Consider the following 11,830-nt stretch of genomic DNA (forward strand, 5'->3'; position numbering starts at 1 on the left):
GGGACTGGGCACAGGCCCAGAGTGGCAATGCCAGGCAGCATCATTAAGCCTCGTTAAGGTGACGAGCTTTCACTGCTCTGCTGTGCCAGGCTGCCTCTGTTCCACCCGCCGGAGCCCAATTAGTGTCACATCCAGGAGGCAGCTCCGGCGGAGGTGACGGGCACCCTTGGCATGGCCCCATCTCAGAGCACAGCTGAGACTGGGCACAGCTCGGCACAGGACTGGCCAGAGCCTGCCCACAGCTCCCCTTGCACAGGTCCAGGGATGGTGGGTAGAGCAAGGTGAAGATCCCCTGCTTGGCACGGTGCCAGGGGCCATGCCTTGCTCTTCTCCCTCCTCTCTGGGAGGCTCAGCTTGCAGCCCAAGCCCTCGGCAGCAGAAAGGGGGTGCAGCATCCCCACTTCAAAAGCAGGACAGCAGGCCCTGTCCACGTTCACCTTTATTATACATTAAGGTCATGGATATTCCAGTTCTTTGATCCCTCAGGGCCAGCACACACAGAGGTGCACACGGCGGAGGGGCTGGTGCCCGCAGCCCCTGCACACAGGGTGGTGCAGGGCCAGGGGGCTGTGAGGGGCAGGGGGCTGCTCAGCCCTGGGGCGAGGCTGCAGAGCAGCATGGGGGGATGCCCCCACAGAGGCTGGGTCTGACAAGGGCACACTGTGAGTGAGCGAGTACTGGGTCCTCGAGCAGGCGTTGCTGGGCCCTGCCAGAGCTGGGGCTGGCTGGGGTGCATTCCCCGCCCTCATTGGTATGAGGCACAATCCCTGAAGAGCCCAGCGGCTGGCAGCGCTGGGGAGTTTTGGCCAAGCAGAAGCAGGGTGTGGGAGGTCAGGAGCAGGGCAGGGGGTCCAGGCTGAGCTGGTGTTGGTGGGGAGCATGGGGGCCAGAGGCACTGAGGGAGGACAGGGCCTCACCCCCACTGCCCTGAGCCCAAGCCCCACAGCCGCAGGGGCACCAGCCCCCTCAGCCCCATGTGTTCTGCAATGAGGTACAGAGCCAGGCAGCCAAACCCACTCCTCCCCGGGGTAGCACAGTCCTGTTCCCAGTGCATGTGAGGGACAGGGCTGAAAGGGGCAAGGACAGAACTCAAGGCCAGAAGTAGGGCAATAGGAAGACAGCAAAAAACCCCCGCAAGAAACCCAAAACCAGTAGTGCAGAGGTAATGGAGATACTGAGAATGGGGGTGAGAGGAGAGGGGAGTCTGGGGGGTTGGCCACAGGTGCTGGCAAGGCACAGGAATGGGGCCAAAAGGAGGGAGAATGGTGCTGGCCCCAGAGAGCAGAGAGAGGTTCTGGGATCTTGGGGGTGACCCACACGCTCATCCCTCTGGGGTGAGGCAGGGTCCCATCCCTCTAACTCAGGTGGTCACTTTGATCCCAAAATATTTGCGCAGCTGCTCCAGGAAGAGAAAGGTGAGAACAGTCTGAGGAACGAGCCGGACAGCAGCAGGAACAAAGCCCTGGAAGGGGATAGCAAGAAGGGGGAGAGTCAGTGTGTGCCTGGCCCTGGTGCTCCCGGCAGTGGCACGAGTGGGCAGGCATGGGGCAGTGCTGGGTGGGCACACAACGCGGGCTGCAGAGCAGGGACTGCTGCACTGCGGCCACCACAGGGCACACAGGTCTCAGCATCACATGCCAGCCCATCTGCTCTACACATAGGTGCTGGCACCTGCCCTCCATTTGGGAGCCTGATGGGTGCAACAGAGCCATGGCTGCAGTGCCTGAGCCCAGGCTCAGTCCTGGCGAGGCCAGGGCTTGTGTTACCCTGGGGCCAAGCCCAGACCAGGTGGATGAAGGCCTTATGCGGGAAGCAGCCAAGCCACCACAGCAGAGCCTGGAAGGCCCTTGTCCCAGGACTGTTCTGGATGGCAACCTCTACTCCCAGCCAGGCCCAGCCTGTCCCACCCCACACACCCCCAGCTACATACCTTGTAGAAGGCGAGGGGTCCGAGCTTGGCAGTTTCCATGGCACAGTGGACAACACCCTGGGGCGAGAGGGTGAGAGATGAGGTGGGAGGGGCTGGGAAGCAGAGGCCCCGTGTGTAGAGAGGGGAGGATGGGCAGCAGTGAGGTGGGCAGGGTGGGTGACTCACCTGGTACTCCCCGTGGGAGTTCATGAGGCGGGTCTTGAGCACATCCAGGGGCTGGCACAGGAATGTGGCACACCCGCCCTGCAGAGAGTCATCAGGGAATCAGAAGACCCTGGTGCCACCGACTGCTGCGGTCATTGGAGAGACCCAGAGCCATGTCTGGGCCCAACACCAGGCCAGGAGCCTCCCAGAGCCACTGTGCCCAGCCCTGCTCAGTCCAAGCCCAGAGGGGTGGCTCTGGCAGCCCCAGCCTGGCACCCTGAGCCTCGCTGCAAGCAAACCAAGCCCCGGCCCTGCCCCCCCAGCCCCAGCTCTGCTCACGGCAATGAAGCTGGACAGGAAATGAGTGACAATGTTGTCTGACAGCAACCCAGTGGCGAGAACCAGCTGTTTGGCCTGGTCATAACAGGAGAGCTGCAAAGACACTGTGAATCAGTGACATGTTCCCCTTTCTCACCACACTAGGGACCACCCCAGTCCCTACACCAGGCACCTACTGCCCAGAAGAGCTGTCCTACCTGCCCAATGGTGACGAGGGCCCCACGGAAGGATGCCACAGTAGCTCCTGAAAAGAGTTTCTTCAGGCCCTCTGTGGACAGACAGATGGGGATCAGTATAGTCCTGGGCCATCACTCACACCCCATTCCACCTGGAGCCTTCTTCCCTGCCCAGGCTATGTCCCAAACTCCTTGCACAGCCCTCCTTAAAACACACCACAGCAAACAGGATGCAGGATAGGGGAGTCCTTCAAAATGGCCCAACCTCCTCCCTGCCTCTGCTCATCCCCTGTCCCACCTGCTCCACCCTCCTGCGCTTTTCCATCACACTCCTGGCAGGTTTCCCTTTCCCACCGAGTATGGGCAGGCTGCCAGGCCCTGCCAGACCCGGCCCAGCCCCTGCCCCAGCCAGACAGTGTGGTGGTGCCAGGCCCTGCATGCCCCTGGGCTCCCCAGCCCCTCTCCCTGCCCTGGCTGAGCGAACTCCCCAGGTCAGCCTTGCCCCGGCTCCCTAGTGCCTGTGAGGACACCGGAACGGGCCCACCCACCCGGCTGGCACGGCCTCACCTTCCCGGAGGACACGGTACATGCCGTCCAGGGCATGGGAATAGCTGGAAGGAGCGAGAGGGGAAGGGGTCAGGAGCCGAGGCTCCCCAGCACGGCGGCAGCCCCGCCGCTCTCCGCGGGCACCGGTGGCTCCCGGAGCGGCGGCCCCGGCCCAGATCCCGCCGCCCCCGGTGCCGGTGCGGTGCTGCCACCCCGCGGCCCCGGGAGCGCCGGTCCCTTCCGACCACCTCCCCGCTGTCCCAGCCCTCAGGGCTCCACAGCTCACCAACCCTCTGCCTCACGCCCCTCCCCGCCTCAGTCCCCCACTCACTTGCGCCGCTGAGCCGGCGGCTGCTTCACGTCGTTCTGCATCCTGGAAGGCAGAGCACCGCAGGTGAGGGGGGGCCGGTGGCCGACTGTCCCCCCCAGCACCAGGGACTCCTGCCCGGGGTAGTGGGATTGTGTTGCCCGTTTGCAAATGGACAAGAACGCTGCCTCCAGCCCCACTCCCCCCAAGGGGCTGTCACCAAACAGCAGAACAGCTCCAGTCATCCTGAGCACAGAGCTCCTGGGCCACTGACCATTGGGCAGGCTCGCCAGGAATGATGACGGGAGCACCCAGCACTTCCCACCATTCCAACTGCTGTTGTGCACCGGCCACAACCCCTGTCATACAGATAGAACTGACCTGACGTTCACCATATCAGCCGGGGTCCCCACGAACCCACCAGTGAAACCTGTGGCAAAAGAAGAGCTGGGTCAGGGGAGTGTCCAGCCTGAGGGAGCTAGGGCTGAAAGCCCCATTGCCTGGCTCACCTCCTGCTGCAGCCATCAGCACCTTCTGGTAGAAGGGGGGAGGCCCCTGGCTGCCCTGGCCCAGGTGTTTCTTTGCGGTCTCATAAATGCCAAAGCGAGTCAAGGAATATGTCATCTGGAGGAGAGGGAAATGAGCGGCTGTGCCCCTGGTGCAGGGCAGCCTGTCAGCTCCTGGGGCTCTGCAGCACAGCAGGGGCTCTGTGCTGGCCTCGGGGCCCAGGGGCCAGCAGGGCACGGTGGCACTCACCTGCCGGCACAGCGAGGCGCTGAGCCCATTGTAGAGAGCAAAGAAGCCATCGGTGCGGATCACATGCATCGCCATCCCCATCATCCGCATCTTCACCTCCTGCTGTGTCTGCAGGTGGACCTGGGGCAGAACGCAGCAGCGTCAGCTCAGCGCTGGGCTAGGCAGGGACGGGAGTGCACCAGGCACCAGAGTGGGCACGAACGTGAGCACGTGTCAGGCTAACGCGTCAGCAGCGCCCAGCAGCCAACAGCAACAGCTCCAGGCTCCCCACACCTGAAAAGGACTTGGAGACTGGCCCAGCCCAGCACCAGAGGGCTGGAGGCAGTGAGGGAAGGGGAGTGCCCAGGTACCCGCCCACAGCCCTTCCCAGGCCCTGCCCTCAACATTAATCTCCAAGGTGAGGGGTGGCGCCTGCTTCTCCCAGAAAGACCCTGGCCCACCTCAGGGTGGGGCGGTCCAGCAGCACCTGAGCGAGTGAGTGCCCAGTATGGGTTTGCTCAGAGGGACGCAGTCGGGTCAGTGAAGTCACAGCCACGCAGGGCAGGGCGTCAGGCCTCCGGAGCCACTTCCCCTCCTCCCCAGCGCAGGAATCGCAGAGGCAGGAAGAGAACCCACAGCCAGCCAGATGCTCTCCTTCCCTCCTGCAGCAGCCCAACACTTCCCACCATCACCAGGGGCAATGCATGGCAGCGGGAGTCGTGGGGGGCCGGCCTGGACGCACGGGAGCTGTGTCAGCTGGTGCTGGAGCATGCTCTGAGTGCTGCAAAGACCACATGTAGGTCAAAGGCCCCAGGAGATAAGGAGAGCAAAGAGCTGCTGTCGGGGGACCAGGCCTGGCTCCTGCTCCAGAAGCCCTGGCACAGCTGGGCCGTGAGACACACCACAGGATGCTGGGAACAGCCGCTGTCTCCCACGCGGGGCATCAGCAGGGGTGCAGGAGCCTGCCTTCAATGCTGGCAGGTGGATTTTGGATGCCAGGGACCAGAGCTTGTGTCAGGGACCAGTGTCAGGCTGCAGGCAGCCTGGGGCAGAGAAAACGAGCAGGCAGGTCAGGCAGAGTCATGCTGGGATGCGCTCCACTGCCTGCGGTCCCAGGGCTGCAGGAAGGGCAGGCAGGCGGGCAGGGGAGGGACTGGCCAGGCCGTGGTCACTGTTGCACAGCCAGCAACCCGTGGGTGGCTGGTGGCTGCAGAGAGCTGGCCTAAGGGCACAAGCACTGTCCAGGCTGGCTGGCTGGGGCCAAGGTCCAGAGGGGCAGTAAAGTGCCCTTCGTACTCTGCCCTGCTGGATCCTGAGGCCTCCTGTGCCTCACCAGGCCTGGTGCCAACCCCTGCTGGGGAGCTCTCGGCCAAAGGTAGGTCCATCATCAATATTCAGATGTGAACCCTCTGGCAAAACCTAGCAGTGGGCTAGACTGCTCACAGCCCTGTGCACTCAGGGGCTGCACATCTGCAGGGGACAGCAAGGGGACATGGCCCAAATGTCACACCCGTCACGCTGGCTCAGAGACAGACTGAGAGGCATGTGTCAGACAAATTCCCTTTCTTAGCGCCTTGCCAGGGCATCCCACACGAGCTCCCATGGGCTGGCAGCCACCTCCGCTGGGCAGACAGGGCACAGCAACAGGCTGAACACTGGGGAGGCGGCACTCCCTTGCCAGGGCTGACTGCTCTCCTGTGCCTGTGCCCACTACATCTTCCCCTTCCTCCATGCCGTGGGGTGGGAAGGGGCTGTCTGTCCCAGCCTCACCCATGGGCACAGCCCTGGGCAGGGCAGGCCCTGGCCTGGGCTGGCTCTCCCGCTCCCCCTCCGCAGCCTGCCCGGCTGCCAGGCTCATCGCCGCTTGGCTGGCACACAAGGCTCGAGGCAGCGCTGGCACTCGCCCCGTCCGTGGGTGCTGGCAGCGCAGGGCTGCGCGCGGCGCCCTTTGTGCGGCAGTGGGATGCCAGGTCATCCGCGGCGCCTAGGTGACATCTTGGCCAGAGGGCCCAGAGCCCAGTGGGACAGTGTCCAACACCGCCAGCCCTGGAGTTACTGCCGTGCCCGGGCAGGGGAGGCCAAGGCGTCCTCCACAGCCCCCAGGGCAGACACTCCGAGTTCTCCAGACCCCTCAGCCCCACACATCCGCCCCTTCCCCTGGGCTGGGTCTGTGAGCCCTCAGCTGTGTCCCCGGGCCCCAGCGCCGGCTCCCTCCTCCCTGAGCCCAGGGCCATGTACCCGCAGAGCCTCAAATCGGAAATCGGCCCCTCAGAACCAGCCCCCGGCAGCTGTTTCCCTGGGGCTCTGCAGCTGTTCTCCGGCCCCGCAGTCACTCTGGGACCCTCACTCCCACCCAGGTCCCTCACAGCCGGTCCTGCTGCTGCTCCAGGACCCTCAGACCTGCTCCCCGTCCCCTCACAGCCTCTCCAGGACCTTCATAGCCACTCTCAGCCCACTCAGAGCTACCTCCCCTCCCCTGGTAGCCGTCTCCTGGTCCCTAACCCACTCCAGGACCCTCAGACTCGCTCCGCAGGTCCCCAGAATGGCTCCCTATCCCCTCGCAACCTCTCATGGACCCTCACAGCCACTTCCAGCCGCCCAGAGCCACCCCCTGACCCCTCACAGTCACCCTGGAGCCCCCAGACCTGCTCTCCGTCCCCTCACAGCTGCCCCCCGTCTCGCAGCCCAGTCCCTCAGAGCCGCTCCGGGACCCTCAGACCCGCTCCCCGTCCCACCGCAACCTCTCCGGGACCCCCATAGCCACTCCCAACTCACCCTAACCCCTTCCCCAACCCCTCCCAGCCGCTCCGGGACCCTCAGAACCACTACCAGCCCCGATAACCGTCCCCCCAACCCCTCCCCGCCGCACTAACCGCCTCCCCATCCCCTCACAGCACCCCCCACACCACCGCAGCCATTCACAGCCGCTCCGCGCTCCTCAAACCCGCTCCCTATCCCCCTAAACCGCCTCCCACACGCCATCAGAGCCGCCCCCCGGCGTGTCCCCCCCTCACCTTCAGCAGGTCCAAGGGGTGGGTGCAGCAGGCGGCCCCGGACGACGCAAGGCCGCCGAAGTACCAGCGCGAAACGCGCTGCTCCGCCATGGGAGCCGCTTCTGCCACAAACCACGCCCCCTTCCGTTAAGCCACGCCCCCTTCCGTTAAGCCACGCCTCCTCCCGGTACCGGAGGGGGGGCGGGCCCGGCCGTCGCATCCCCCGGCCCGGGAGCGGCGCGCACCCCCCCAGCCTCGCGGGCGGGGGCTGCCGCGGCAACCCCAGGCTCCGGAATCATCCTTCCCCGCCCTCCACAGCCCGCGGAAGTGGTTTCTTCCCGTTAATAATTAACGGGGATTAACTAACGGGGAGGTGAAGGCATCTGCAAAAAAGCGGCGTGAAGAGGCAGGGGATGCGCGGGTACAAACAGCAGCGTTACCAGTGCACACATGCAGAGTGCGGGGATAATCAGCAGCTCCAGAGTACTCATTCCCGCCCTGCCCACATCTCCACAGCCTATGGAAGTGGGTTCTTCCCGTTAACAACTAACAGGGCGGTGAGACCATCAGCAAAAGGCAGCGTTAAGAGGGGGAGATGCCATGAGGAGGGGGGTGATGTGCTGGCACAAACTTCAGAACCTGAAGGGAGCCTACAAGAAAGATGGAGAGAGACTATTTAGGAGAGCCTTGACAGGACAAGAGGGAACGGCTTCACACTGAGAGAGTAGGTTTAGGTTAGATAATAGGAAGAAATTCTTCCCTCTGAGGGTGGTGAGGCCCTGGTACAGGTTGCCCAGAGAAGCTGTGGCTGTCCCATCCCTGGAAGTGTCCAAGGCCAGGTTGGACGGGGATTGGAGCAACCTGGTGTAGTGGAAGGTGTCCCAGCTCATGGCAGGGGTTGGGATGAGATGATCTTTAAGGTCGCTTCCAACTCAAACCATTCCATGATTCTATGAAAGAGCAACGTTACCAGTGTGCAAATATGGAGCATGGGGATAATCAGAGCTGATAGATGAACCATTTTACATGTTTTTTTTTATATTTATAAGGTAGAGTTCATGGTGACAGTGGAAGGAGGCAGCAGCTCTGCCAAAGCACAGTGTTTTTTGGGAGAGCACTCCCACCGCGCCATGCGCTTGGAAAGGTCCGGGCTCAGCTTGGGCAGCAGCCGTTGTGCCAGTCCCTCTGGGGTGAGACTACTCCAGAACAACAGTCCCTCCTGCTGCCTCCAGCGCTGCTTTGATCTTCTCTGCTTCCTCCTTGGAGGCGTTTGCCTTGATCTCCTGCGGAAGGGACTCCACCAGCTTCTTTGCCTGTGGGAGGGACAAAGTACGAGGCTCATAAAGTGCCTTTCACTAACCAGATTATCGGATTTAGAGCCATGAGCCTGACCTCTGCTTAAGATGACCAGGGAAACTCACTGACCAGTGCAAACCCCAAGACTTTCACTTGAACTCTGGCACATCCCACCGGAAGGTGGCTAAACCTGACCGTGGGCAGCAGTATATCCACTGGGAAACCTTTTCCAGTGATTCGCTGCTCTTAAATTCCTCCCGGCATGGGTGTGGTGCTCCCAGGTGTGCACCTCTGGCCCATGCAGGAGTGGGTGCAGGCAGAGGCCCATGCAGTGACCTACTAAGGCAGTGGCTGCCTGGCACTGGGCCAGCCCTGCTCAGTGTCTGTGTTTTGGTTCACATACTTGTGCCAGCAGGAGGGGAGGCCGGTGCAGGGTTTGGACACAGCTACATCGGGTAAAACAGAGCTTCAGCACAGATTATACTTGGAACACATTGTTTTGACATTTTAGGGGCTTTCTAAGCAAAACTACTGGTACTAAGCAGCAGTGCAATACTTAAGGCAAGCTGAAAAGCTGCTGAGCTGATTTAAGGAACTTACAACAGTGCTGCTGTAGGGAGGGAAGGGAGCCTGGGGGGACAAGCCCCTGCTGTGGTCAGACCCTCCTGCTCTTACACCCAGCACCAGTGAAGCTATTTGGCTCCTTGAAACAAACCCCAGCTGGTTCCCAGGTAAGAAGCCACAGCTCTCTGCTGTGGCTTGGTGCGGCTTTAGTGCCCACCGGACTGGCTGCCGCTGGCAAAAAGGTTTTGTCCTTTTGATTCCTGTTGGGTACAGTGACAACATATCTGTGGTGGCAGAAAATGCTTTTTTTTTTGCTGGGGTGAGCAGGCACGGCCAGTGCTCGGCAGGGCAGGAATCCCTTCACTCACCAGGACAGGGTTCAGACAGGAGCCTGTTCCAGCTTGCTCCATGAGAACAGGCAACACAACCCAGGTTATTCATTTCAGAACCCTGCTCACCAAGGCATGACTCCATTCTAAAGCAGCCCTGGTCAAGGGAAGCAGCTGTTCCTGGCGCCTGGCGGGAGGAAGAGCAAGGCCCGAGCCAAGCGGGATCCACACAGCAGCAGTCACGGGGCAGAGGCAGCACATTCCCAACCCACTCAAACCCGGGACTGGCAGTGACACAGGGTCAGTGTCTGCTGGGAGGCTCTCAATGAGCTTCCTGAACCGAGGATGCCCTCAGTCCGGTGTGTGCTGACCACACACCTGTCTCATCACGCAGTTGTTGCCGCAGGACTGACCTGTTTGGGTCCCACCAGCACTCAAAGTCCTCACTAGCCATGCTCTCCTCCAAACCATCAGGCCACAAAGAGATCCCCTGCAAACCTCATTAAAACACCTCAACTGGATGGCCATAAAATTTACAACAAAAGTGCATCAACTCTACTTTGAACACAACTTCTACAGGCAGAAGCCCTGTCAGCAGCCAGTTGTTTTGTGTGTATGTTTTAACCAAAGGGCCAGGCCGGGTACATCACACTGGAGTTTGCCTGCAATAGCCGGCACCTACAAACAGCTCGTCCGACAGGTGCCACGTGCTACCCCGAGCTCATTTAGCATCAGCTCTCCAGTTAATTGTCTGCTGATTGCATCCATTACAGGGTTTGTTATTTTCATGTTTGCTTCGGACCAATAATGGATGAACAGTTTTCAGAGGAATCAGGCTGACAGTCAGGTAATTATCCCTCTGGGGCAGCCAAACTTGCACCTGTGCCGCCGAGCTTCTCTTTTGGCTTTGCAACAGGAACAGGTCAGAAGATTATCTGCAAACCTTTCTGCTATTCCAGAATACAATAAGAGCAGACTCTGCAATACTCAACGCTGCAGCTGGATAAATGGAAAGTGCTACTATTAACCCCAAGATATGGTAGCATCACCCAGTGGAGAACTGCAGTGCGTTAAGTACTTTACCAGTAGCAGCTTCATCACCCAACCTGCTGAGCCCACACGCTGGCTCAAGGGCATGAGCTCAGATGCTGCCCAGGGCTGTAAGAGGCCTAGTTTCCTCCCAGAAAAGAGGAAGAAGCATCACCTACAAAAAGAAGAGCCCTGAAAAGACCTGGAAGCCTGGATTGAAAGATGTGTGAATTAGAAAAACTCATTTACATTCAGAAACACATTGGTTTTGGGAAAGGCAAGCCAAACTGAGCTGTAGTGAGGGACTCCTGAGCTCTGCAGGAAAGCTCACAGCAGCTCTCAGGTTTGGAGAAGCTGAGATTGGCACGAAGGACTCTGAGGTCTTTGCTCTAGGTCTCCTCCTTCATCCTTCCACTTCTGCCAGGGGAAAATGCCAAAGACACAACCAAATCTTGCTCCCCACTTTGTCCATGCCTCTGCACTGAGGCTCACACAGGCAGACTGTGCTCCTGCACACACGAATACAGGCTCCCTTCAGACAGAGAGCGACTGCTGGACCCAGGTGGGCCTGGGGACGACACACCGGAGCCTGGGACAGCCCCTGCTCACCTGCACGAGGTTCACTCCTGGCACGAAGTTCTTCACCTCCTTGATCAGCTTCACCTTGTCAGCGGGTTTCAGCTCCGTCAGCCGGACGGTGAAATGTGTTTTCTCTTTCTTGAGCGGGACCTCCTCCTCCTCCTGGAAGCATCAGGAGCGCGGTGAAGCCCCGCGGCCAAGCCCACCAGCCCCGCCCGCCGCCCGCGCGTGGGGCCCCGGGGCCTCACTCCCGCCGCTCTCGGTACCTGTGGAGCCGCCTGGGCGGGCAGGGCGGACACGGCGGCCGCCGCGGGCATCACCCCCACGTCCGGGATCTTCAGCGTCTCCTGCGGGAAGAGCAGCGGCACCGGCGGCCGGTCAGGCGGCGCACGCGGCCGGGCCGGGAGGAGCCGGGAGGAGCCGGGCCGCCCCCACACCCACCTTGAGCAGCGCGTTGAGATCGGCCACCTCCAGCAGCGTGAGCCCCGCGATGTCCCGCACCAGCTGCCGCACCTTGGGCGAGTACTCCTTGGCGGCCGTGTCCAGCGGCGCCCCGGCCAGCGCCTCCGAGCGCCGCGCGGGGCCGGTGCCGAGCGCGCGCAGCCCGGCGGGGTCGGGCGGGGCGCGGGGCGCGGGGCGCGGCGGGTGCGGCAGGCGCGGCGGCAGCAGCGCCCGGCGGGCGGCGGGGAGCGCGGCGGGGAGCACCGCGGGCAGCATGGCGGCCCCGAGGACACCGAGCGCTCCGCCCCGCGCTCCCGGCGGGCCCCGCGCCGCGCCGGAGACACGGCCGAGCGGGGCGGAGCGAAGCGATTTGCCCTGGGAGGTGTAGGCAAAGTCCGGTGGCATCGCCCCTCAACCCAGCA

At 61.9% G+C, this 11,830-nt stretch overlaps 2 protein-coding genes across 3 annotated transcripts; both read right to left on the reverse strand.

Annotated features, from left to right (window-relative positions):
- Positions 1-421: 421 nt before the first annotated feature.
- On the reverse strand, positions 422-7,348 carry SLC25A10 (solute carrier family 25 member 10). 2 transcript variants are annotated; one of them, XM_051797423.1, is made up of 11 exons: positions 7,192-7,348; positions 4,199-4,318; positions 3,952-4,066; positions 3,824-3,872; positions 3,467-3,508; positions 3,157-3,200; positions 2,611-2,681; positions 2,414-2,506; positions 2,096-2,173; positions 1,931-1,987; positions 422-1,462 (listed from the first exon to the last, which is right to left on the reverse strand). In XM_051797423.1, the coding sequence occupies exons 1-11, from the start codon at positions 7,279-7,281 to the stop codon at positions 1,361-1,363; spliced, it is 861 nt and encodes a 286-aa protein (XP_051653383.1). In that variant the 5' UTR covers positions 7,282-7,348; the 3' UTR covers positions 422-1,360. The 2 variants fall into 2 exon arrangements, with proteins under 2 accessions (XP_051653383.1, XP_051653384.1); XM_051797424.1 differs by lacking the exon at positions 7,192-7,348 and adding an exon at positions 4,639-4,742.
- An 837-nt stretch (positions 7,349-8,185) lies between these two features.
- Positions 8,186-11,828, reverse strand: MRPL12 (mitochondrial ribosomal protein L12). The gene is made up of 4 exons (XM_051797430.1): positions 11,409-11,828; positions 11,234-11,314; positions 10,998-11,129; positions 8,186-8,483 (listed from the first exon to the last, which is right to left on the reverse strand). Exons 1-4 carry the CDS (start codon positions 11,811-11,813, stop codon positions 8,367-8,369), a joined length of 735 nt encoding a protein of 244 aa, XP_051653390.1. The 5' UTR covers positions 11,814-11,828; the 3' UTR covers positions 8,186-8,366.
- Between the last annotated feature and the right edge of the window lie 2 nt (positions 11,829-11,830).

Source organism: Manacus candei, unplaced genomic scaffold (assembly GCF_025592945.1).
Source record: "Manacus candei isolate 608988 ecotype Guabito, Panama unplaced genomic scaffold, ASM2559294v1 h1tg000047l, whole genome shotgun sequence".
NCBI lineage: Eukaryota > Metazoa > Chordata > Aves > Passeriformes > Pipridae > Manacus > Manacus candei.